The sequence below is a fragment of the Sminthopsis crassicaudata genome, chromosome 4 (assembly GCF_048593235.1).
Source record: "Sminthopsis crassicaudata isolate SCR6 chromosome 4, ASM4859323v1, whole genome shotgun sequence".
Taxonomy (NCBI): domain Eukaryota; kingdom Metazoa; phylum Chordata; class Mammalia; order Dasyuromorphia; family Dasyuridae; genus Sminthopsis; species Sminthopsis crassicaudata.
The window spans coordinates 197,958,388-197,986,024 of NC_133620.1; the positions used below are offsets into that span (position 1 = coordinate 197,958,388).

The 27,637-nt window shown below is 39.7% G+C and overlaps 1 protein-coding gene across 1 annotated transcript in view; it reads left to right on the forward strand.

Annotated features, from left to right (window-relative positions):
* The window catches only part of BEND3 (BEN domain containing 3), a 61,590-nt gene extending 35,648 nt beyond the window's left edge, over positions 1 to 25,942 (forward strand). Inside the window, exon 4 of the mRNA XM_074310162.1 lies at positions 23,261 to 25,942. Coding sequence (XP_074166263.1) covers positions 23,261 to 25,519 — 2,259 coding nt within the window. The 3' untranslated portion in view covers positions 25,520 to 25,942. The remainder of the gene's footprint in view (positions 1 to 23,260) is intronic.
* Positions 25,943 to 27,637: the final 1,695 nt, after the last annotated feature.

The following is a 27,637-nucleotide window of genomic DNA, read 5'->3' on the forward strand; positions in this document are numbered from 1 at the left end:
TAATAGGGCAAAAGCCCAGGAGTGGTCTGACCTGTAGAATTTCCTTGGTAATCAAGTCAGACCATATTGGAAGTCAGAAGAGAGTTAGTTCTTAGCTGGAGGCCCAAAGCCCAAGGAGCCTGCCCAGGAGTCAATCCTGGAGAACACTGTTCTAAGGGAAGGGTGGGAAGGCTAGGCATCATGGTTGGTTTCAAGTAGCTTCCTCACCCAAGACAACTTGTTTTTTTGTTGTTACCCCATCTTTCTCTTGCTTTGCAGCAGTACCAACATCATAAGCCTGGCCATAGGGCTAACTAAACTGGCCACTTGGGCGCAGATTATTAAACCTGCTATTCCTTAGTGTGAATACTCCATCCCCTGAAGCAGATCCCTTTCATACTACAGCTCATCATAGAGTTAAAGCTGGAAGGAACCTCATCCTTTAACTGGGGGAGGGAGAGAGAGAGTCTAGAGAGGTGGGAGCAAGATTGGGGCTTAAACTAAGGCCCCCTTATGCTCTCTAGATCCCAGCAGCCAGGCTGCTGACTCAAGAATTGGATTGCTATTGTAGACTGTAGTCAGAGACCCAGTACAAGGAAACATAGAGCTCATAGAGCAGTAAAAGAAGCCAGCTAAGTGGCTCAGTAAATGGAGTACTGGGTATGTTGTCAGAAAGACCTGAGTTCTGGCCTCAAGCATTTAATTATCTGTGTGATCTCGGGCAACTTATTTAATTCTTTTTGCCTCAGTTTCTTCATCTGCAAAATGAACTGGAGAAGGCAAAACACTCTAGTATATGTACCAAGAAAACCCCAAATGGATTGCCAAAGAATTAGACTGAAATGGCCCAACACCAATAGCAAAATATCAAAGGAAAATCCTGGGTGGAATTAGGCAACAGAAGTAATAAGGTACTTTCTCCCAGCAATCTTCTGGTTTTTTTATAGGGCCTTATCTGGCCTATAAAACCTAGGACCAGGTTTTGCTGGAACTTGGACTTGGGAACTCATACTGACTCCTGCAGGTAGGAAGGAGATTCCTTTGGAATTGACCTCTAGTTGGGACCTGGGGCCTTTTCTAAGGCTAGTCTTCCTCTGACCCTCTCAAGGGGTTTTGAGCTTCCTTGTTTAACATTTAACTGGTTGTGGAGACTTGCGGGATATTATTCCCTACATTAACTTTATGGTAGTGGCAGTAAATTTTAAAAGCCAATTCTTTGGATTGATCATTGTTTCAGATTTATTAATCATTAGCATAAACTTGCAGTTCATATCCTCATGCACTGTTAAATGCTTGAAGGGTGAAAGGTTTGTTAAGGAGTTTGTTTCCTGAACATTTGGCTTATTCTAAAGTCGGTCCCTCCCCACACAGAGTTGCCAGCCAGACTTATGTAGGACCTTTAGCCTGGCCAGATGCTGTCTCCCTGCCTCTTCCATCTAGACTCCCAAGTAGCCTCCCGTGTATCCTGGGCTCATCATCTCACCCCTCCCCTCCTTATATCCACTGGATCAAAAATCAAATCCTTTGTTGAGCATTTAAAGCCCTTCACAGTTTTCTACTTTTTGAAGCTTCTTAGACTTAGCGCTCTACCTTTTCTGCAATCCATCTACAGCAGTCTCCTTGCTTTTCCTTTTATCTTGTTCCTTGTACACCCTAATCTGTCTCCTGACTCAGTCATGATTGGAATGTTCTGCCTCCTTTTCTCTACTTCTTGAGTCCCTGGACATCCTTCGTGTCCTACCTTTTGTAACCACCTTTTCCCAGTAACTCCTTTCCACTCAGCGTCTTCTGACGTTACCTCCACTTTACCCCATATATCATCTTGTAAGTAGTTGTTTGCATATTGTCTTCCCTCCATTAGGATGTGGCCTCCAGGCCTGCCTGGACATAAATTTTTTCCATATTTCTATCCCCAGCACTTAGTACAGTGCATGGAACGTACTGAGTTTTTAATAAATGCTTGTTTCTACTGAGCATCTTGGGTTTTTTTTTTACAATGTCCCAAAATCTATAACTGTTTATTACTGCTTTTAGACTTGTCTTGCTTCACAAGTTTCCCTAAGAATCAGGGCCCTCTTTATGTCCTAATTTCTTGAAAAGGGGGTTCTTCACCTTTTATTGTTTTAGGAACCCCTTTGGAAGTCTGGTAAAGTCTACATACCCCTTCTCAAAATAAATGCATAAAATATTCTGCATAGAATAAAAAAATAAAAAGACATCATTTACACACATATGTATGGATATATAATATTTATCACATATAAAATATGTTTGTCTATACTTTTTTTTTTCTAAAATCAAGTTCTCATACTCCAGATTACTACCCTGTGTTCTTAAAAGAGATCCTGTAGGTTCATATACTGTGGCTATAAAGGTATTCTCTGACCTTATCACAAAGAGGTAGTTCCTATGCAGCAGGAACACAAGTCTTCTGGTACAATTCATTCTTATTCTGTCCCTTAAATTCTGAGGTATATCTGGGTTTCTGAGAGAGATTATTTAAATTACTAAGGGAAGTGTGCTGAGGATGCTTCTTCCCCTCCCCCTCATCTGTTCATTTTCCAAATCCTCCTGCATGCATTCTTTCCACCAGGGAAACCTTTCAAAAGAAGTGGGGGAAAGGTCCCTGCACTGGCTACAGAGATAAGGGGGAGAAATCCATTGATGCCTGTGAAGTATTTGAGGAGAAAAGTGCCACGTAAAATCAAAGCAGCATATTCCTTTAAAATGTGCTTTTCAGTGATAAAGGATATAAGATGGTGTCTCAGCAAAAACCATATATCAGTTGTATGCAGTTATAGCAAATGTGTATTTTAAATGGTATTAAAGATTTCAAATTTCAAATCCAAATGAATAGTCCTTATATTGAATAAAGCTTCTTGATTCTCTTCCAATTTGGCTTTAAAATAATATATACATATATATATACATATATGTCTATATACTTATGTAAATATATGTATGTATGTATATATATATATAGCCAGTTCTTGCAATAAATCAGAGAAAACAACTTCATGCCCTGTTAAACATTGTATTATTCACTGCAATGGACGCTAGAAGAACTTGAATAAATGAAACCAAATCCCAAACACCATAATAGCCCCTTTTTCCCAGCCTTAGACATTTGGGTAGAACGACTGTAAGAAGTTTTGAAAGAGCTGAAAGAACTCACCATTTGGAGAGTGTGATGACTAATAGAAAAAGAAACTTTGATAATGTGCAAACTAAATAATTGTCCCTGGGCTGGGTTTTACCATTTTCATAAAGGCTTGATTGGAGGTCTCCCAAGAAGGTTCTGTTTGCCTGCCAATAAAGTCTAATGTCCATTCCTTGGAGTTAACATTGCTGTTTCCATTTCATTCTTTTATTCAGAAGTAAATGTTTTTGAGAAACTACTGCGTATAAGGCATTTACACACTTTTAAACGGCACAGAAGTCCTGAATTAATATGCCTTTTCACTTTCTCTCCCCTACCATCTTAGAAGCCCTGTGTGAATAAGGTAGAAGGAATATAGCTGCATTAGAAACCATCATCCCCGGAGTTAAGATTTAGGATTAGAATATGTCCTTAGGGGCCATCTAGTCTTGTTTTACACATGAAGAAACTGAGGCAGGTTAACAGTTAAGTGACTTGCCCAAAAGTCACATAGAGCAAGCACAGGGCAATTCAGGTTATGACCTAGAACTAATATTTGACCAAAGGTTCTTTGACTCTAGCTTCAGTGTTTTTCAGTGTACCATTTTTGTTTTCCAGACACCTGCACAAGCATGTACTTCACTTTTTGCCCTTCGTAGATATGCATTTTTAACAAATTGAAGGTTTGTGACAATTATGTGTTGGTACCATTTTTCCAACAGCATGTACTCACGTGGTGTCTCCATCACATTTTGGTAATTCTTGCAACTTTTACAACTTTTTCATTATTATTAAATCTGTTATGGTGTGATCATGATTTTTATTTATTTTTTGAAAGCTTTTTATTTTCAAAACATATGCACAGATAATTTTTCAACACTGACCCTTGCATAGCCTTATATTTCCGATTTTCCTCTTCTTTTCCCCACTCCCCTCCCTAGAGGGCAAGCAATCCAACATATGTTAAACATATTTATATAATTCTCTTGTTGCACAAGAAAAATCAGATCAAAAAGAGAACAAAATGTAAAAGAACAACGTCAAAAAGAGTGAGAATGTTATGTTGTAATTCACATTCAGTTCCCACAGGCCTCTCTCTGGGTGTAGATGGCTCTCCTCATCACAAGATCATTGATCAGTGATTTTTGACATTAGTATTGTAATTATTGTGGGGAACCATGAACCATAACTATGGAAGACAGCGAACTTAATCCATAAATACTGCATGGGTTCTGACTACTCTACTGTCCCCCTCCCCTTCTTCTCTCCCTCCTGTTCCCTGATATACACATACAATGAGTGAGGCATCCTTGTCTTATTTTAACAAATTGTGACAGTCACCCTAGCTGTTAGTAACCACTGGGCAGATCAGTTAGCTGCCATCAGCATAGAGGTAAGACCCTCCACCAGCAAAAAGACTACAATTTATAGAAGACTCGGATGCTGCTTAGCATTTTATTTAATAAACTACAGTACAGAGTAAACATAACTTTTATATGGAATGGGAAACAAAAAAGTTTGTGTGACTCACTTTATTGCAATGGTCTGGAACCAAACTCAGTGTCTCCAAGGTATGCCTGCAGCCAGATTTCAAGGACCAGATCTAACATGAACTAGCTCTGTGTACATTTGGATATATGTTTCTCTCCTGGACCTAATTTGCCTTGTCTATAAAACCAACTGAACTAGTTAGTTCTGTTCAATACAAGGAACATATATTTACCAATTACATTTTAATCTGGTTCTAGGGAGTATTGTAGACTACATGCATACATTTGATACCTCTGCTGTAGATAACTGACTTTATATATATATATATATTTTTTTTTTTTTTTTATTTACAAGATACATGCATAGATAATTTTTCAGCATTGACAGTTGCAAAACCTTTTGTTCCAACTTTTCCCCTCCTTCCTCCCACCCCCTCCCCCAGATGGCAGGTTGACCAATACATGTTAAATATGTTAGGGTATAAATTAAATACAATATATGTATACATGTCCAAACAATTGTTTTGCTGTACAAGAAGAATCAGACTTTGAAATAATGTACAGTTAACCTGTGAAGGAAATAAAAAATGTAGACAGACAAAAATAGAGGAATTGGGAATTCTATGTAGTGGCTTATAGTAGATGACTTACTTGTAAAATCTGTAGAGGAAACTAGCTGGTACAGTGAATAGGGCACTGGGTTTGCGTCAGAAAGATCTGAATTAAAAAAAATTTACTAGCTTTGTGACTCTGGGCAAGTCTCTTAATATTTTTCTACCTTAGTTTCCTCATCTGTAAAATGGGGACAATAATAACACTTATAAAAGTGCTTAGCATAATGACAAGTAGTTGGAACTTAATGATTTTATGAGCTATGTTAGAAGGATATAAAGGGAACAGAAAGAGAGGGAAAAGGGATGCACAAAGAGACTAGATTCTGAGCATGATCATTTTATTATTTAAGGTAGTAATAACCAACTAATTGCGTTAGTGGCCTCTTCCAAAGACCAAAGACTCTATAAGAGCTCACAATGTCTTTTATGACAATTAGCAAGAAGACTGAGCAAAATCTAGATTGCTTTAAATGTGTCTTCTGATTGGCCTGACATTATATCATGATAGTGTTTTTTGGTAGACATTTTAATGAAGAGGTTGATTGAGTCACTTCCCCTCCTCCCCATTGCTTCCTCCTTGGAAGATGGGGGTAATCCTAAAATGATAATTTTAGTCTTCATCTGAGTGTAGGCTTTGGTTGAATCAAATTGAATTTGAATTACAGTGAACAAGGTTGCTATAGAACTTAAATTTGAGATCAGTGAGTAGTGGGTGAAGTTAGAGAGGTATACAATAACAGTAGAGATTTAATTCACAATAGAATTGAGTCCTGAGTGGAGTTAATTCAAGACAGAAGGCCTTTAGGTAAATTTCTCTGGTTTGGAAGAGTATTAAAACCCTTGCCAACTTAAATCTTAAAAAAAGAATTAAAATACATTTTCAATTTTAAAATGACATATTTGTTCTCACAAACTTACCAAGATTCAGTCTTAATTAAATTCATGAATGATGGACCTTACAAGAAACTTCTTTCAGACATTTTTTTTTGTTTAATATTTACAATTTGAGATGTTCTCCCACTTTTTCCTCCCAAGTGATTTTTTTTTTTTGTTTAGTGCCATTTTGCCTAGTGCCTCTCAGAGAGCAATCAATCAACAGTTTATTAATATCTGATAGGCATTGTGTTTGATGCAAGGAATCATATCTATTTATTCATATATAAATATATGTGTGAGTTTGCAATAAGGTCGTGGCAGTACAGAGGAGAGAAAGACAGGCATATGTGGGAGAAATGCAAGGTAGAAATGATAGGACTTTGAAAACTAACTGGCTATGGAGATGAGAAAAAATGATGGGTTGAGGATGACATAAATTTCAGCCTGTGTGACAGAGCCATTCACCATAGGAGTATTTGCCTTGCATTCTGTTGTATGTAATTTTAGCAAATATATATTTTAAATGGTATTAAAGATTTCAAATTCCAAATCTAAATGAATAGTCCTTATATTGAATAAAGCTGCTTAATTCTCTCCCAATTTAGCTTTAAATATATATGTGTATATGTCAGAAAAAGCTGAATTCTAGCTCAAGTATGAGAAATAATGTTAAGAACCTCTGATCTATATTCAATTCTACCCATCTTTAAAAAAAGATTTTTTTTCTTTTTCTCTTCCATTCTTTTAAAAGTATCATTGTATATCTCCTTCCTTTCATTGCTAAACTCATGGGAAGAGTAGTTCACATTTACAGCTTCTACTTCTTACTATCTATTCATTCCTCAACCCTTTATAATTTAGTTTTTGATCTCCCTACACCCCCACTCTATTGAAGCTACTCTCAAAGTTTGCTAATGACCTCATTTTAAAAAGTTACTTTGAACTTAACATCAACAAGCATGAACATTTTGAAATAAAAGAACAGAATCGATATATGAAACTGTGTGAACTGTTATGGACCATTTTTAAGTGTATATTAAATTGAATATATTAACGACAAGACTACCTTTCTCATCTGTCCTCTTTTGGAATGTCTTTTTCTTGTCTGTGTGTTTTTAATGTTTCATTGATATTCTTTTCTCTTTGCATCATTACTCACTATCTTACTCCCAATAGAAGTTCTTCCTTATTTTTTTTTTAAAGAAAAGAAAACAACTTACTATCTGAAAATGTATGTCTTATTCTGTTCCTCTAGTCTAGAGGTGAGGAGAATCTTTTTCTACTAAGGGCCATTTGGATATTTATAAGCTCATTTTTGAGACTACAAAATGATCAACCTAAAGAATTCTGTCAGTGGGAGATTATGTCACCTGAAGTTACCTTGATGAGGCCAGACCAAATGATTTTGCAGGTCTTATACATTTCCCATCCCTGCTACCACACAGTTCTACTAGCAGGTTAGAGGCTTATTTCATCACTAATCCTCTGAAATCATGATTAATCACTGAATTCAGAGTTGTGAAATCTTCCAGAATTGCATTCCTTTGAGTTATTATGGTCATATAAATTGTTCTCCCGAACAGTCTCCTTCATTGATTATTTCTGCTCCCATCCCCTAATTATAATTGTCCCCCAAGGCTCAACATATCCAAAACAAAACTTATCCTCTTCCGTCCCTCCACTACAAATTTTCTTTTCCAAATTCTTTTATTTCCTTCTATAGCAATACCAGCCTCCAGTCACCCAAGCTCAAAACCTTGGAATTATCTTTGATTCTTCTCTCTCTCGTGCCTATACTTTTAGTTAGTTGCTGGGTTCTGTCTCTTTTACCTCCACGACATTTCTCATTCTTCCCCCTCCTCTTCACTCACAGTGCTAAGACCCTAGTATAGCCTCTTACCACCCCTCTTTCTTGGACTATAGCAATTCTTCTGATCTCATTATTTCTAGTGTCTTACTTCTCTAGTCCATCCTTCCAGAGCTGCCAAAATGAGCTTCTTACTGCATAGAAAGTGTTTCCCTTCACAAAAATATAAAGTGATTCCCAGTGCCATATAAGATGAATATTTCTTATCCTGACATTTAATGCCCTCAACAATTTGCCTTCCATCTCTCTTTCCAGTTTTATTTCTGTTACTTTTTTTCATATACTCTATGCAGTAATAAAATTAGGCTAAAAACTTTTTTTTACTAAGAACAAGGTGGGGGAAAGTTAGGTGTCCCTCGTCCGGAAGACCTAAGTTCAAATGTGGCCTTTGACACTAACTAGCTGTGTGACCTTAGGCAAGGCACTTAATTCTGCCTCTGTCTCCTCATCTGTAAAATGAGCTAGAGATGGAAAAGGCAAACCACTCCAGGATCTGCCAAGGAAACTCCATGGACAGTATGATCCATGGAGCCATGAAGCATCAGACACCATTAAGCAGTTCACTCTCTGTATGTCTTGTATGTACCTAATCATTAACATGTTGCCTCCCTCATTGGAATATAAACTCCTTAAAAAAAAAAAATCTCATCATTCAAAAAAAACCATTTCATCTCTATCTGTTGAAATCTTTCTCTTTGTTCAGTGGGTGAATTCAGGTAATACCCTCTCCAAAAAGCTTTTTCAGAAACAACAGCTAAAAATGTGTGCTCTCTCCTTCTGCCCCTTTCCCTTTCCCTTTCTCTTTCTCCCTCTTCCTGTCTCCCTCTCCTTCTCCCTCCTTTCCTCTTTCCCCCCTGTTCCTTTCTCCTTCCTCTCTCTTTCTCTGTCCCTTTCTCTCTCTCCCTCTTCCTATCTCTCTTCCCCATCTCCTTTTTCTGTTTCTCTCTCTCCTCTCCTTCCTTTCTTTACCTTCCTTTCTCCTCTTCCCCTTTCTTCCTTCTAATTACCTCTCTTTCTGTCTCTCTCTCCTCCTCCCTCTCTATTTCTTCTCTTCCTTCCTTCTCCCTCCCTTAATCACTCTCTCGACTTCCTTCCCTCTCTCCCTCCTCCCCCCCTCCATAATATATGCATACACACACATATACACATAACTCCGTACTGGAATGTAGGGACTCTAGGCATTTCATTTTTGTATCAATATTTAGCACCTCCCACAATGGCTTAAATATGGTAGATACTTAATAAGTTTTTGTTGAAATGAATTGTTCTAAAAACAATGCTTTCAGTTTTGTGAGGCAGTTTGGGCTCTGGGCAATGGAAAAACATCTATAAATTAGGATCGTTTAAAGGTCACATGAACTACTAAGGTAATAAATTCAAATGGAACTTGGATAACACTAACTAGAGAAGTAAAGAGGAGGTTATTAATTGCAGTACAGGTTAGACTAGATGATCTCTGAGATACTTTCCAATCCTAAAATTCAGTGATTCTCCAATTCAGCAATCTTTGCTTCCCTTTGATTTGACTTTCCCATTCTTGTATTTCCTCTTCAGAAAGACAATTAAGGGAACTTGGGGCTGATTTCTCTTAAAGCAAGGGCAACTTTCCTACATTTAGATTTATACCACTCCAGAGCAACATTAAGGAGAAAAAAAAATACCATCCTCAAAAAAATCAAACAAAAGGCCATGTAGAGGCTGGTTTGGCACCATTGAAAGCTCTGTAGCCAGATAGAGCAGATGGTGAAGGTGAAGAGCCAAAGTTTTCATTGGTACCAATGCCTACTTCTTTTTGTTCACAGAAGTGTGGGTGATATTCAAACACTCTGCCAGGTAGAAATTAGCATTTATTCTCTTATCTTTACCCACCTAAGGACACCATAATTCATTGTTTTGTAAGAATTCTAAAATATTCATATGATTTTTTTTTTCATTTTGCAAGACAGACATGTTATTTCATTAATGTAATAAGGGTGGGGGATTTTTGCTAGAGTGGCAGAAATACAGGATATGGCTCACTTTCTCCTTTCCCCCTACCCCCAAAGGGTTGCTAAGTGTCTCCTTGCATCTTGCAGACTTCCAAGATAATTTTCATGGCATAATAGCTGCCAGAGATATGAACTGAAAGGACTGTATTTGCTCCAAAGCTACAAGGAGGGAAGGTTGAGGGAAGGTTGGTTTGGTTGAGTAGGAGAAGATATTATTTAATATTAATTAAATTGAATTCAACAAGTATTTATTGGGTGTCTACTGTGTCCAGGAAGGCAACTAAGTGATGCAGTGGATAGAGTGCTGAGTTCAAATGTAGCCTCAGACACTATAAGATCCTGGACTAGTCACTTAACCTTCCTTATCTGAAAATGAGCTGAAGAAGAAAATGGCAACTGCCCCAGGATCTTTGCTAAGAAACCCCACATTTAGATCCCAAAGAGTTGGACAGGATGGAAAGGACCTCACTTTGTGACAACTTTGGGCTTGGCTGTTGTCTTTCATGACCAAATATGAATGTTAGATTCAAGTCAGCATGTCCGACTGTGACTGATCAGACCGATACCAGCTCGGAATGTTTCTGCTCATCTCACATGTCTTTTGAGCTCTCTCAATTTTGCTTTGTTCATAGAATGCCATCTCTGCTGAGGGTACTCCATGTTGGGCGGTCTTGTGCCCTTGTCTCCCATGTCACAAATCACTTCTGAAGTTCTTGAACCCTTGAGAGTATCCTCATATCACTTCTTCTGACCACCCTGTAAGCACTTGACCTGGGTGAGTTCTCCATAAAACAGGCTGTTGGGCAAGTGTATGTTGGCATTCAAACAATGTGACCAGCCCATTGGAGCTGTGCTCTTTGCTGTACCGTTTGGATGCTTGGCAACTTAGTTTGAGAAAGGACCTCAGTCTCAGTGTCCAGTCTTATCCCACCGGGTGATCTTCCTAGGATAATTTAAATAGAAGAGATTCAGTTTTCTGACGTGGTGCTGGTATACAGTCCAAATTTCACAGGTATACAGCCAGGAGGTTTGCACAATGGCTCTGTGCTGGACAAAAACATCCTCTGCCTTCATTCACAGGCACTGAATTCTTATAAGGATCTGGATAGCTCTCTGAAGGGCTTGTGTGTTCACCTAGCTGTGGGCCTAATTTACAAAAAAGCTGAAAATATGTTAATTAGTACTGAGACTAGTTGCCTGTAAAAGTTATCAGAAAAGAATGATAATACTCCCGTTAAGGGCAAAGCCTGTGGTACCAGCAGCCAGCTCTCGCAGATGGGAGTAGCAGAGAATAGCAACTTCAGAGGATGGCAAAATGAGAGCTAACAGACTCCAACCGGAGAGGGCTACTGAGACTAAGACTTAGTTCCCTGGAGAGAAAAGCTAAGCATCAGGAAAACACTAGGGAATTACTTGTGTCCTTGGAGAGTTGGAACCACTTGGCCACAAAGAAAACATCATTGTATCAGCAGTAATAGTCGTGGACCAACAGAGGAATTCCTGAACCTTGCCTCCTGAAGGGAAAAGGAGGAATTCACAGGCAATCCCAAATTGGATCAGATAGAACCCCCTCCTCCTTTTCTAATCTTTTTATATCTTATTCCCATCTTGGACTTCTTGCTCTGAGCAATTTTTCTGGCCCTCCCCCAAGCCTGTAATGTTCTTCCTCAATTCTGCCTACTGACTTCCCTGACTTAACTTTAAGTCCCACGGCAAATTCTGTCTTCTATAAGAAGCCTTTTCCAACTCTTATTTCCAGTGCCTTCCCTCTGTTAATTATTTCCTATTTATTCTGTACATAGTTTGCTTTGTATATATTTTTTTGCCGGATGTTTCTCATATTAGATTGTAAGCTCCTTGAAGGCTGACACCAATTTTTGCTTCTTTTTGTATTCTCAGAGCTTAGTACAGTGCCATATATATAAGCAATAAGGACCAGAACCACAAATCTTACCTGCATTTAATTGATGGTGTGAGCTATGTGATTTGTGTCAGTCAGGTTGAAGGAGTGGATTTAATAGTAATTTCAAATAGTTTCCCCTTTGGGAGACCTTAACCACGGAGTCGTCTGGGGTACTTATAAGGTCCTTGGGGGAGGAGAGTTGTTTTGGCTGTCAGTGGGTTCAGGTGCACATCTAATCCATTTTCTGAGGGGGAGGAGGGAGTTTGGAGGGTATAAATTAAATTTGTCTTATATTTGACATATTGTTAGCCTGTATGAGAGCAAGCCATACATCCTTTTACCTCTTCTATAGAGATCTAGACATATATTCTGATATTCTTATTAGATACAGATTTAATCCTTATATTCCAAGAAAAATCCTAGATATGAACTAATGAGCCAGGATATGAGCCTCAAGACTGGTTTGTGGAAACTCAAAGCTTCGGTTCTGAAAGGAACACAGGGCATGGTAACATGCTGTGAGACTTTGGAAGATTGATTGTATTTTTTTTTGGGGGGGGCGGGTTGAGTTTAAATCCTACTGCCAACATGCTCTGTGTGTCTCTAGGCAAGTCATTCATTCATTATTTGGCAAGGCAATGGGGTTAAGTGACTTGTTCAGAGTCACACAGCTAGTAAATTCTAAAGCCAGATTTGAACTCGGGTATATCCTTCTGACTCCAGGGCCAGCACCCTCACCAGCACTCTCACCACCACCTAAAGCAAGTAATGTAATCTCCTTCAGCCTCAGTTTCAACTGCTGTAAAATAGAGAAAATTATATTCATAATATCTGCCTCAAGGAATTGTGGCAAGGATCAAGTGACAATGCATGTAAAATTCTTTGTAAACCTTAAAGCACTATATCAATACTGTTATCATAATACTTGTATAAGAATTTTAATTATTTATTTAAGTGTCCTGTTATCACTTGGCTTCTTTATATATGGTGTGAGAATGACTTTTGTTTAAGACTGGGCCATATTTTTTATAACTCTGCCTTGCCATTTGGTGTGTGTGTGTGCATGTGTGTGTTTTGCTGAGACAATTGGGGTCAAGTGACTTGCTCAGTATCCTATACCTAGTACATGTCAAATGTCTCTGGTTGCATTTGAACTCAGGTCCTTCTGACTCCAGGGCTCTCATTCACTGCACTAGCTATTTGATAGTAAGACGTATTTTCTGGAGAAACAGCTATTACAGTGAAATGGCCCCTAATGCCCAGTTAGCTTGGCCTGGGGGGGGTGCTCAGTACCTCAAATTCAAGTTCATTTTTGAGGCTGGCTGTTGGGTTCTTAGTATCACAGTTCCTTGGCTGTCGTGCATCATTTAACCGGTTCCTATCCAGTGACTGTTCTTGTGCCTGGATTCATAATGAAGATCTTTGAATTCTTGGAGGGTCTCCTTGGTGATAGGAGTACTGGCACTGAACTTGATTTGATCAACTGGAACAGCTCCAAACACATACTTAAAACACCATGCCTTTGGGGATTGCCCAGTGGCAGGGTCCTCAGGTTCTTTCTGAGCTTCTACCAGAAAGATCTGTGGGTAGGGGGTGGTCAGGGGGAGCTGGCCTTTGAATTCACAGGGGCTAAATCGGCCCCCATTTCTGATTTGGGAGCCTAAACCGGCATTCCAAAACCTAAACAGCAGCTTAAAAGGTTCCCATAAGGCTGGAGGACAAGTTAGAGGATGGGGAACAATATGAGCCAGGAAACACTCTGCCAAGTAGCACAGATTTAAAGATTTCTCGATACTCCTGGACAGCTGAGCAGAGCGATTTTTATCATCGGCCAGCTGTAATGTGCAGCCAACCCTGTTGTAGTCTTGGCAGTGTGAGCAGAATGAATCAGAAAGCCGTGTTGACAGGACAGAAAATATAGGGACAGCTAAGAAGTTTCTCTGTGGTAAAAGTGTTTTGTTTTGTGTTGTTTAAGGTTTCTTTGGATGAAGAATATTGCCCCCTGCTGGGGCTTGCCAAATTTTCCTTTTTTAAACTTGTACGTCCAAAACGTTTAAAACAAGGGCAAGGATTGTTAGGGTTCTTAAGTCTCCGTTAAAAATAGGAATATATTTATTCATCAATCATTTGTTAAGCTCCCACTAGATGTTAGCTATTGTACTGTGCACTGCATAGGGAAATAAAGACAAAGAATTAAGCAGTCCCTGAAGGAATTTATATTCTAATAGGGAAGACAGGTCTACATATTAGTATATATAGAAAAAATATAAAATTAATGAATTCAGAGATACACAAAATGGTCTAAATGGGAAGACTCCAGCAGTGGTGATAGTGCAGTGGATAGAACACCAGATCTGGAGTCAAGAGGATCTGAATTCAAATTTAACCTTAGACACTTGACACAAGCTGTGTGATCCTGGGCAAGTCAACTGATCGCCTTGTCTCTATGAATCATAAATACAGAAGGACTGCATTCTAGGCATGGGACTCTCAATGCCATGTGCAAAGACATAGAACCTGGAAATTGACTGTGCTCTGTGAAGAACAGGAAGCAGCCAGTTTGGCTGGACTTCAGTCAGGCAAGAAGAAAAAGGACTAATGAAATTGAGAAAATAGATTGGGGCCAGGTTGTGCTGGGCTTTAAAGATTAGAACAGTAGTTTACATTTTATCCCAGAGCCCATAAGGAGGCCGCTGGAATTATTGAGTAGGGGAGGCATGTTGTCAGGTCTGCACTGCTGAAGGAAAATTATTCAGCTAGGACTGGAAGGTGAGAGATTTGTGGCAGAGGGACCAGTTAGGAAGCTGTGGCAATATGGAGGCCTGGACTAAGGTGCCTCTTATGCTGTGTGAGTGGTAGAAATGGAAAAATTTGACAACTGTTTAAATATGTGGGGTGAGGGAGCCGGCAGGATATATTAGTATGATAGCATTTCTTTTAGTTCTGATATTTTTCCTCTTTATTTAATTTAGCCTTATTCCCTTCTACTTTCTTTACTGTCCTTATTATCTCTAAAATTATCTCTAAGATCCCTTCTATTGTTTTTGTTCTTTAGTGGTGTCTGACTCTTTGTGACTCATTTGCAGTTTTCTTGGCAAAGATTTTCTTCTCCAGTTCATTTTACAGGTGAGGAAACTGAGCCAAACAGGTTAAGTGACTTGCCTAAGATCACACAGCTAGTAAGTGTCTAAGGCCTGATTTGAATTCAGGAGGAGGAGTTTTCCCTGACTTCAGATCTGGCACTCTATCCACTGCACCACCTAGGTGTCCTAATGCCCCCTTTGGTTCCCAATATTCTATGATTCTATAATTCCTGTGTGAGTAAATAAAACAACTTCTAGGAGAAACTGAAAAGATTTATTGGATGCTAGTTTTTATATAATCACATTCAACAGAGAAAAGGTCTTTAGCTTCAGTTTTCTTTGCTAAAGAGAATGACCTTTGGAAAGGAAAAGACAGAATAAAAATAGCTAATAGGGAGTTGATACCCAAGCTAAGGAGGACTGTGCTAGTAAGAAAGTGCTCTGCTCCCCAGCTCAATGAAATCAAGCCTTGAATAGTGAAAGACCTGATGGATGTCATTGCTGAGCTGCTACTGGTGATAATTGAAAGATTATGAAGAATGGAGAGAGCCTTGGAATGGTAGATAAATGTTATACTGATTTGAGACAGAGAGTCAGACAGACATAGGAGAGGGGGCAGGAATCTTGAAACTATAGGCCAGGGAGCTTAATATAGAGTCTTGGAAATGTTATAGAAAGAACTTACTTTAGATGAAAAGACTTTCTTTTTTGACAATTATAAACTAGTTGATCAGGAGAATGCTATAAAGTTTGCTTGGTAAAAACATTTGGTAAAACAGCTCATATTACTCTTGCCAGCTATCATTTCATAGCACAGTTATTTGGATTTGGAATTAGTTGAATGGCTAGACCTCCAAATAGACCTTAAGATTTGATGTCCATCTTGGAAACAGATCTCTAATAGAGTAGCCTCCATAATAGGCCCTATGTTGTTACAGTTTTACCAGTGACCTGGATAAAAGGATAGATAAAATGTTAATCAAATTTCAGTCTGTAAACATTTATTAAACACCAAATGTGGGTCAGGCACTGTGCTAAGCACTGAGGATACAAAAAAATATAAGTAATACAATTCCTGCCTTCAAGAAACTCACAATCTAATGAGGAAAGATGCAAAAAGAAGCAGAAGGGGTCTAGGGGACTGTTACTCCCAGGATACGATGAGCGCTTGTCTCAGGGAAAGGAATTGATTTGAGAAGGTGAAAGTTTCAGAGCTGCACTGTCCTTTTTACTGTATCTGACTCCTCTGGAATGATAGTTGTCTTTAAATATATGATGGAATCTCACTTGGAAAGAGAAGTAGATTTGTTCTGTTTGGGCCCAAAGGGCAGAGTCTGGAGTATAAGTAGAACCTGCAAAGGGAGTCCAGGGAAACTTGTCAGGAGAAAATGCAGTAATTAGAACTCTCTCAAAGTGGAATGAGCTGTTCCTCAGTTTGATTCACCTGACCAATGACTACCATTTATTGGTCATCTTATGGTGATATGCATTTTTTCTGATAGGCATTGAATTAGAAAGATGACACTGAGATCTCCATCTTTGAGGTTCTGTCGTTCAACATGTAGAATTTTCTCTCCTGAACCGTATATATGGCACATCTTTTTTGATTTCTGATGCTATCGTGGCTTTGTAGGCAGGACTAATTTTAGACAAGAGAAGATCTGAAGATTTATCTCAAAATTGAATTCTAATTTATGGCACTGAAGCAGGACCCTCTTCATTAAAGGATTCTTCCGATAACTTTTTTCAAAATCATTTGTAATGTGAATAATTATGTCTTAATTTCTTCATTTTGTAAACAAAATTTTGGGGGGTATATATAACTTAAAGACCAATAAGACTATAGTCGCTGGGACCTAAAAATCCTTTTATTATGGTGGTATTTTATTATGACTGAACATTGTTGGAAACCTCATTCCCAAGCTGCAGGAAATAAAAACAAAAAGGAAAATGCTTTGAACTTCTTGGGAGGGTAAAAAGGAGAAATCAATTATACACTTGCCTCTCCCATTTTCCCCTTTTTCCTTTCCTGAGCTCCTGGGTGTGCACGTACTCATGTTACCTCAGGCTTTCTGTCTAGTAGTATTTTCTTTGCTGAATGTTTTGAGGGGTTGGGGAGAGTCTGGGTAATTTTTCCTTTTCTTCCTTTTTTTTTTTTTTAATAGGTTTTTTTTTTCCCCTAATTTGGTGATTACTACCTTAAGACAGACCAAGAAAATCTTGAAAAGCTAAGTTATAGAGCTCTGCTTTCCTCTTCCCATCCCAAATAACAATGTAATAAATATCACTCAGTCAGTTATTTACATTGTAGGACTGGAGTGCCACTGGTCAGGAACAATAGAAGGGATTTCCATTTTTTAATTTATTTTTTGGTTAGAGATTATTTGCTCTTCCTATGGGCTCTCTATTGTGATGTGGAAATAACTTGCCTAGAACAGAGTTTTGTAGATGCTATTAAATAAACAATATTGCATTCTTAGCACTTTTCGTTCTTAAGGCTTTCTTAAGTACAGCCTTGAACATCTTGCTTTAGTTTCCTATTGCAGACCTTCCACATCACATTCTTATATGTGTCTGTGCCTTTGCTGGACTCTAGGAGACTGTGGTGCATCGATCAGAGAGAGCAGGATTAGTAAAGAGCTCTCCCTGGCCATTCATTAGCTAACATAGACAGTTCTAGGAAGGCTTTTGAACCACTCATCAGGTCATTAGAGTGCTAATTTGATTTTCTTTGACTTATAGCTATTAGGGAAGTAAAGTGGCTACCTATGATTTAATTTATGAGTGTATTTTTGTTTTAAGATACATCTATTGACTTTGTGGGAGATGCCAGAGCAAAGTTAATCCTTCTTTAACATGATGCAGATTAATACGCTAAAGGCAAGATCCTTAACACAATCAATGAAAATGAGATACATCTTTGTAAGCCTGGGAAATGCTGAAGAACTAAAGGTGTATGTCACCATGCTAGGCAGTCTCCATTTCTTGATCATCCATGAAATACCTTCTAGGTCCTCTATCACTTACCAGATATTGGTATTTGTACACCATCTGTGGTTTTCCTTTAAGGGTTCTTTCTGCGTTTTTAGGCAAGCAGAATTAAGTACTTAAGAAATTTTGTTTCTCTAGACTTTTTTTTTTTTTTTAAAGAAAAGTTAATTAATCAATGAGCATTTAAGTACCTGCTATGTGCAGGGCTATGCAGTCAGCTTTGAGGATACCAAGGGAAGGCAAATAGCCAGTTCCTGACTTCAGGGAATTCATAGTCTGATTGAAAGAAAGAAGTTGCAAACAAATATATACAAAAAGGATAAGTAAGAAATAATTAACAGAAGGCAATCACTAGAATTAAGAGGGTTGGGAAAGGCTTCCTATTGAAGGTGGATTTTAGTTGGGATTGCAGAAAGCCAGGAGAGGAAGGGCATTTCTGGCAAGCTCCAGAAAAATTAATGGGTGTAGAGAAGTGGAGTATCTTGTGAGAAGAACAGAAAGTAGGTTAAGTGTCACTATCAAAACATACGTGATGGGATGAAAGGTGTAAAAAGACTGCAAAATTTGGGGAGGGAGTGGGAGAGGTTATGCAGACCTTTGAGCAGAGAATTCTGTATTTGATCCTGGAGGTGATAGGAAGCCACTAGAATATATTGTACTAGGGTGACATGATCAAATTTGCAAGTGAAACTAAACTGCATCTGGATATTTATTGTAAATACTACCCTTCTGGTAAAGATGACCTCTTCTCTTCCAAGTGAGAACATGTGACCTAAAAATGTTCCTCATTTGAATGCTCATTTTCTAAGTGTAATAAGACTATCTGTAACTGCTGATTAATACTCTGCTTAGGTCCAGCATATACTTCCCCATACCGGCAGGAGTGCCCATTAATCAGTTTGCCTACTCTCTGCCATATCCAATTGTTCAATTAAGCCCTCAAAAATACATTCAAATAAAACTCAACCTGAAAACAAAAAGGCAAAAGGCATTCAGAGCACAAGCCATCTAATTCACTTAATTTGAATGTACTGTGTTGAACACAGATTTTGGAATTTTTCAATAAGCTATTGACTTCATGCAGGTTTTGCACTGCACAATGAAAATTAGCTATGCCAGCAACTTTGTCACTGACTCTGGGAAGAGTACCCACTAGGGGCTGCCTGCCTGGCAGGTAGGACTGAATTCATGCCATGGAATACCACAAATCAGTTAGCAGGAGTCAAAAGAGGATTGTCCTCACGGAGGCAATGATAGAAGTAACCTGTAGGAGGTTGCCATTTGCTGTTGATCATAGCCCTGCAGTAAACAGTTAGGGTGCTGCTACACTAAGGTCAAGATAGTCCTTGGCAGTGGCTATATCCTGAGTCACCCTTATCAATAGGCTTTTTGTTCTGTTTGGCCCTAGGAACCAGAGGTAATAAGAGGAAGCTGTAAAGAGGCAGATTTATACCTTGTGTAAGAAGAAACTTTCTAGTAATTAGGGCTGTCCCACAGTGGAAAGGGTTTGATTCAAAGGCTAGATGGTTAAACTCTCACTTGTATGTTTGGTTTTTCTTTGTTAGCTAACATTTCTTAATAGACCTCTCTACTTCTGCTAAATGCTAGGAATCTAAAGAAAGTCGAGAGATACTCATAGATGACTGTAGTTACCTTAAAATATAATATTGTTCTTGAGAAAGAAAAGTCACTTGCAATTAGATAGAGTCTAGACTTCCCTCTTTTTCCCCCCTTCATAGAAAAATCAAGACACTGAAGTGACTTTCATTCTTTCTCAAATATTACCAATAGATCAGCAGAACAGGCATCCCCATTTGCTTTTAGGCATTTCCTTAGATCACTAGACCACCAGTTAAGCCAAATAAACAATCAAAAAACCCTCTTTTTAGAAGATAAAGGTGAAAAGTCTGGCATAGATTATTGACAGCCAGGCCGAGTAAGAAATACCAGCTATTGAAGGCATCAAGGAATCTGAACTCATATTTTGGAGCCAGACTAAAAATATCTCACCAAAATAACATTGTTTTCCCCCAGGAAAGTATTGAGGAAAATATACTTCTGTTCAGAACCCATGAGCTTGACTTTACCAGCAAATCCAAAGAAATTTCTTAGAAGTAGCTATGTGGATCAGTGGATAGAGGTCTGGATTTGGAGTCAGGAAGACCTGAATTCACATCCTACTTCACATGTAGTAGTCTGAATAAGTGGTCCACACTTATTAGTTGTGTGGACCAGGACAAATCATAAGCTCCCTCTACCTTAGATTCCTCATCTATAAAATGGGGATAACACTAACTCTTATGTCACAGAATTTTTGTGAGAATCAAATGAAGTAACCTTTCCAAAGCATTTAATAAAAGTTAAAGTATCACCTAAACGCCAGATATTATTATTAATGATAAATATTGGTGTAGGGTGGAAGATTTTTGAGGGTTTTTACTCCTGACTCAGACACTAACAAGCTGTGTTGGTTTCCCTACTTACAGTCCTTTTCCCTTGCTTTTTTTTCTGGTTCCATTCCTGTGGGCTCCTTCTCCCATTGGTGAGTTCTTCCTGGAACCACCATTTTTGGGAAAGGACTCAAACCAGCCAACTGTCATCTTCAGATTTTAACATCCTCCCACTAGGTGCCTTCTTTCTCTTCCACATATTGTCTTCCCCCATAACTGAGACCAAGGACTGTCTTTCTTTTTTGTTTGTGCCTGGCATGTAGAAAGCACTTTAAAAATGCTTATTCACTGATTGTTGCTTAAAATTGATATTTTAAAAAAAAAAGGTTTCTCCCCAGGTGTGATGTTGAAAGTTTACTGGGAGAAGCGAATTACCAGCTCCCTTTCCACAGGAAATAAATAAATTCTTTTGGTAAAATCGCTTATTAACTACTATGGAAGATCCTCCTGGCATGTAAGAGTTAATGTGGGTATAATTTGAATAAAGGGAGATGTCATCTTTTCAGTGCTCACAGTCCCGTAGTTGGATGAATACATTTCTGCTCTGTAGACACTCCATTGGAGGAGGCACATATTTTGACTGCAGGAGCTCCCATCCTCTAAATTGTAGTCACAGTGAGCCATCACAATGAGTAGTCCATTTCTAGTCCAAACTACAACCAGAGATTGAGAACACCCTTGGCTAAGAAGTAGAACAATTTTAGGAACCCTTCTTTGGATCTTAAAGCACTCTGGGGGAGTTTGAAGAGGGTTGATAATGATGATAATAATAATAACAAGAATGGTAATAATAATAATAATTGATAGCCCTCTAAGGTTTACAAAGCATTATATATATGTATGTTATCTCACTTTAAAATTATAAGCTGATTTAGAGCTGGGAGTTGAGTAGCCTATGTGAACTTTAGCTGATTGGGTTTCTTTGGAAGGACTAAATTCAGGATTGGAAAAATTTTGTTTCTACATGAGCTTCTTCCAATTAACCGCACCTCACATCTCCCTCAGTCATTAACAGTTTTCTAGAAGTCTTTAAGAGAGGAGAACTTAGAGAAGCAAATAGACTATAGAACCATCTAGACTTTACTGAGAGTCATCTATTATGGGAGAAGATTCCCCCTGGATCAACTAAAATTATGGGCTGGAGGGATGAGTAGGGCCTGCAGAATTGGTGTTCTGGGAAATTGAGTAAGATCCCCCTGGTATAGCAAGTAGTTCCCTTCTTGGCAGAGAAAATGTCCCTTAGAGGATAAATGCCAGAGGTTGGACTTGCTCAAGGAGGAGTGAAATTGGTTTGGCCGCTAGGTAGGATGCAATCAAACTATTCCAGCTTTTCTCCCCCAGTAGCATTTTGATTAGCATCTGCTGCTGGGTAGGGAGAAAATCATCCACCTTTGATAAAGTATTTTGAGGTTTTGCAAAAGTGCTCTGCAAATATTACTTCATTAGGTCCTCAACCAACATGAAAAGTAGATACTAGTATTATCCCTATTTTATAGATGATGAAACTAAGTGGGCAGTGCTTAAATGACTTTACTCAAGTTCACACAGCTATAGATTTGAATTCAGGTCTTTCTGACTGCAGGCCCAGTGCTCTGTGCACTATGGAACCATCTAATGGTATTGACTTCCTTTGTTTTTTCTTTTTTTCTTTTTTTTTCCAGCTTGAAAGTTCATTTGTTCAAAACCTATTCCATAGTCACACATATTTTGAATAGCTGAGGCATTGGTTGGAGGTATACTGGGATTGGGGCCTGTAATATTTTCAGTACAAGGAACACAGTGAAGTGAAAACTTCTCCAAACTTTCCATCAAATGCAGATGTGTGACTCATATGTGACTTATAGTTTTAAAGTTTTCTGGAAAAACTGAAAGGGTAAATGACTTGTTCATGAAACACAGTCAGCAATTGGGCACCTCCTATAAGTGTATTTAAGTGAAGTGGGTATTTGTAGATACAACAATAAATTAACACTATAAATTGGAGATAAGGTGCTATCTTGACTTATGCTTCATGCTGTAATTTTTCATTTTGATGTATTTTTTACAGAGTTTATCTTAGTCCACTTTCAAAAGACCCTGGGAAGGAGAAATAACAGATTTTACAAAGGGGGAGGGAAATCTGTCCATCCAAACTAGGACCCAAGACTGCTGCCCTATGTTTTCAAGTCTGGCTTTTGCTGAAACACAGCTAAACTCCATTCTTTTTACTGTGTAAGAGCTTGGTCCAAACCAGTGGACAAATCAGTCAATACCAGAAGCTGGAATGATTCCAGCTTCTCATTTCTTTGTTGTCCCTTCAGGGAGGAGACTCAGAACTGTGTCTGGATCAGTCTCATAAAATGGGAACCCACTCTCAATGGTAGCATTAATAAAAAAATTGATAATGATGATAAGAATAATAAGAATGATTATAGTAATGATAGTTAGCTCTATACGGTTTATAAAGCACTACAATATGTTATCTCATTTTAAAATTACAAGCGGATTTAGAGCTGGGAGGGGTTGAATAGTACAAGAGCTGTACGTAGTGCCGAATGAACATTAACTGATTGGGTTTCTCTGGAAGGACTAAGTTCAGGGTTAGAAAATTTTGCCTCTACGTGATCTTCTTCCAATTAACCTGATCTCACATCTCCCTCACATTCTTCAATGTGGGGCAGCTAAGTGGTGCAGTGGATAGAGCACCAGCCCTGAATTCAGGAGGACCCGAGTTCAATAACACTTCCTAGCTGTGTGACCCTGGGCAAGTCACTTAACCCCAGCCTCAGAAAAACAAAACAAACATTCTTCAATGTGCGTGCCATGGGCAAGAGGGAGGAGAGGATAGATAAATGGCAGAACCCACCTAACCATTATGGAAACCTTTTTTTTCTCCCCTAGGCACTTCTGGCTGGCATGAAGAACAGAGATACCAGTTCACCCAACCAGGGGAATGGAGAACAGGCCAATAAAAGCAAGAGCTCTGGCATTGGGTGGCTTTGTGAGGAGGAACCCTTAAATGATGTAACCACCCCCTCCTATAAAAAGCCTCTTTATGGCATCTCACACAAGATCACTGAGAAGAAGAACCCTACTGGGGGAGACCAGTTTACCAACTATGAACTCTATGAAAAAGTCACCTCTGGCAATAGCCCGTCACCCCTCCGACTCTTGAACGAGCAAAGGAAACGAGACTCTAGCAACACTACTCCGGTGGCTGTGGTTACCGGGGCCGACAATGACCCGAACATCTACTCGTTGATTCAGAAGATGTTCTATACTCTCAACACCTTGAATTCCAACATGTCCCAGCTGCACAGCAAAGTGGACCTGCTCTCCCTGGAAGTCAGTCGGATCAAGAAGCAGGTCAGCCCCACAGAGTCTGTGGCCGAGTTCCAGCCGCCGCCAGAGTACCAGCTGACCGCCGCCGAGCTCAAGCAGATCGTGGACCAGAGCTCGTCAGGAGGGGACCTGGCCTGCCGCCTGCTGGTGCAGCTCTTCCCAGAGCTCTTCAGTGACAACGAGTTCAATCGGAGCTGCACCACCTGTGGCTTCGTGAACAAGAAGAAGCTCGAGTCTCTCCATCTTCAGCTCATCCGAAACTACGTCGAAGTCTGCTACCCCTCGGTGAAGAACACGGCTGTGTGGCAAGTGGAGTGCCTGCCTCAGGTCAATGACTTCTTCAACCGTTTCTGGGCCCAGCGTGAGATGGAGAGCGGCCAGCCGAGCGGCCAGCCGTCCGGCTTTTATGAGACCGAGCAGGTGGAGCCGGCCCACTTCCTCGAGGACAAAGAGCAGGAGGATGCCTTGCCCCTGGAGCGCAGCAGCACCATCGCCTCTGACATCGTCCTAGATGCTCAGGATCTCAATGAGTTCTTAGATGAGGCCTCGTCTCCTGGGGAGTTCTCCGTCTTCCTCCTGCACCGGCTGTTCCCCGAACTTTTTGACCATCGAAAGCTGGCAGAACGGTACAACTGCTATGGGGATGGCGGCAAGCAGGAGTTAGACCCCCAGCGCCTACAGATTATCCGCCGCTACACAGAGATCTATTTCCCTGATGTTCAGGATGAAGAGGCGTGGCAACAGCAGTGTGCCCAGAGGATCAACGATGAACTGGAAGGCCTCTGCCTCGATGGCAGCGAGTGCGAGCAGTTGAGGGATGACTGCTACGATTCCTCCAGTCTTCCCGACGACGTGTCCATCATCAAAGTGGAAGATAGCTTCGAGTACGAGAGGCCTGGCCGGAGGTCCAAGAAGATCTGGCTGGTGCCCATTGATTTTGACAAACTGGACATCCCCCCTCCTGACTTTGAAGTGCCAATGTCTGACTATCTGCTCAACAAGGAACAGATTCGGAGCATCTATGAAAGCAGCCTGTCCATAGGGAACTTCGCCTCTCGCCTCCTGGTTCACTTATTCCCTGAACTGTTCACCCACGAGAATCTGAGGAAACAGTATAATTGCAGTGGTTCTCTAGGGAAGAAACAACTCGATCCCTCCCGGATCAAGCTCATTCGGCACTACGTACAGCTCTTGTACCCCAGGGCCAAGAATGACCGGGTGTGGACACTGGAGTTTGTTGGCAAGTTGGACGAGAGGTGCCGTCGGAGAGACACAGAGCAGAGGCGAACCTACCAGCAGCAGCGAAAAGTCCTGGTGCCCGGCTTGGAGAGGAGGGACTTCATGAACTATGCAATCAACCCTGAGAGGTTCCGAGAAGAATTTGAAGGGCCCCCGTTGCCTCCAGAAAGAAGTAGCAAGGACTTTTGTAAGATCCCCTTAGATGAATTGGTTGTCCCTTCCCCAGATTTCCCTGTGCCTTCTCTCTATTTGCTGACTGACAAGGAGGTGAGGGAGATCGTGCAACAGAGTCTCTCTGTGGGCAATTTTGCTGCCCGGCTCCTGGTCAGACTTTTCCCAGAACTCTTTACCACAGAGAACCTCAGACTGCAGTATAACCACTCTGGTGCTTGTAACAAGAAGCAACTCGACCCCACCCGACTACGACTGATCCGCCATTACGTCGAAGCTGTTTACCCCGTGGAGAAGATGGAGGAGGTGTGGCATTACGAATGTATCCCCAGCATTGATGAGAGATGCCGGAGACCCAATAGAAAAAAGTGTGACATCTTGAAAAAAGCCAAGAAAGTGAAGAAATGATAGGAAACTGTTTAACCTTTAAAACTTGGGGTCACTAAGTTCCTAGTGAAGGGCATACTTGGGGACTCAGATGTTATTTTTTAGCATTGCTATGGCATCCACAGGGGTGCCCACTTGCAATAGTGGGAAGTGGCTTTTTACATTTGCACACTTAGAGACCTACTAAAACACAAACAACAAAAAGCTTTGAATTTTTTTCTGGCCCTGATCCAAAATACATATGCACCAAGTTCCCTTAGTGCTCAGGCAGACAGACTTGGCTCTGAGCAATAATTTTCCAACCTAGGATGGAAGTTTTTTTTACTCCTTCCTTTTTATGGTTTAAATGGCAAGTTATGCATCTGTATTGTTCCTCTCCCCACTTTTGCATCTTCCATTTTTATCACTTTTTAAAAATTAAACAAGAAAATAACAAAAAAAAAATCATTGAGCTCTTTGAGGGCAATTTTCATGGGAAAAATATCTTTTACACAGTTGAGCTGAAGTACTGTAACCAGAAATTTTCAAATTTAGGATTTTTTTTTTAAAACGACATTTAAAGATTTTTGTAATCTTTGGAAGTGCCATGCTTATCATAGCTGAACTCAGCATCAGGCATGGTATATAGGCCATGGGTCCTGCTGTCCATGTCTCTAATACTTGGTTTTGGCATGGCCAGGATAACCACATTGATGTCAGTAGGGTGAAACTGCCCTTGTTTTTATTTTCACTGTGATCAATAAGGTTTAGGCATGGTGTAAATGTATTTTTTCTTGTGCCCCCACACTCAATAGAATGTTAGGCTCACTTATCTATAGAAAAAAAAAAAAAAGCAACACTGGATGATGATAAGAATGTAGACAAATATTGAAACCCACATTTAGAGCACCATCAGAGTTTTAGCTATTCTTTTTTTCTCCCCTTTATTTCACATAGGGAAAGGAAAAATACATTTCCTACATTTCCTGTGTAGTTGCATATTGCTGTTAGGTTCACTATTCTGCCTAAAAACAGCTCCCTTTATGGGGACAAAATGGTACCACTTGCATTTCCTAATTATATCTATTATATCTGCCTAGTTTTTACACACACACACACAATTTCAGAAGGCAGACTCTAGAAACAGCTTGGTGATTTCATGTCACAAAATCTCAAGAGTGTGAAGAGACTTCACCACACCTCAGTGGCTGCCTAGGGAATCCATCAAAAGATCCCAACATTTCAGGGCCAGTTTGATGCCTGTCCCAGAGCCTCTACAGTTTGGGACAATGCTGCACTCTATCTCAAACTGGACCATACTCTATATCCCATTTGCCTCCCAAGATCCTCTTTGAAGTTTTCCTGTGGTCTCCTTAAGTTGATCTTCTCTTTCAGTGCCTGGTTTACTCCCATTCCCACATTTATATCAGTAGAATACTCTCCTGTTTGTCTGTCTAATGAAGAAAAATTACTCTAGCTTCGTGGCATGCTATTTAAGGAGTTACAACCTTCAGATGTTGTCACCTCTCTTAGATTTATGTGGCCAAATACTTAAGAAGAAAAGAGGACCTCCTATTGAAAATTGAGTAGGCTAAATACAAAATTAACAGATTGCATCCCCCAGTCTATGAAATTCTTGTGAAATTTTTAAAATGTATAATTTTAAAAGTTTAATAATACATTTTGAGAGGCAGAATGGTCTAAGGCTTGCCTCAGGAGTCTGGAAAGCCCTAATTCAAGTCTTGTCTCTCATATGTTCCTCCTCTCCCCAAAAAAAGTTAAAGGATTTTTTTTTTAATCTGGAATTTTTCTTGAAATTCACAATTAGTTACATCAGCCATCCAGCACAGTTTACCTTTTTGTCTGTGATAGTTATCAGTTTATCACAGCATCTGGAATTGGAACATTGACTATGTGTAGTTATCTTGAATTTTAAGGGATATGTTGTTCCTTGCCATCACAAATATTAGAAATGATACCTAAATTAATAAAGTTTCAGTGTACACAAAGATTGTCCAAAGCACAGAAGCACTCATTGGCTTCAGGAGCATCAACAGCTGGGGGGTTGCCTGGGAACCACCAGTGCCATAACTGCTTTTATTTGGGCCTTTCTGGTACACCTTGGCCTGCTCTAAAGATTGTGGATTGCATATCCCTCCC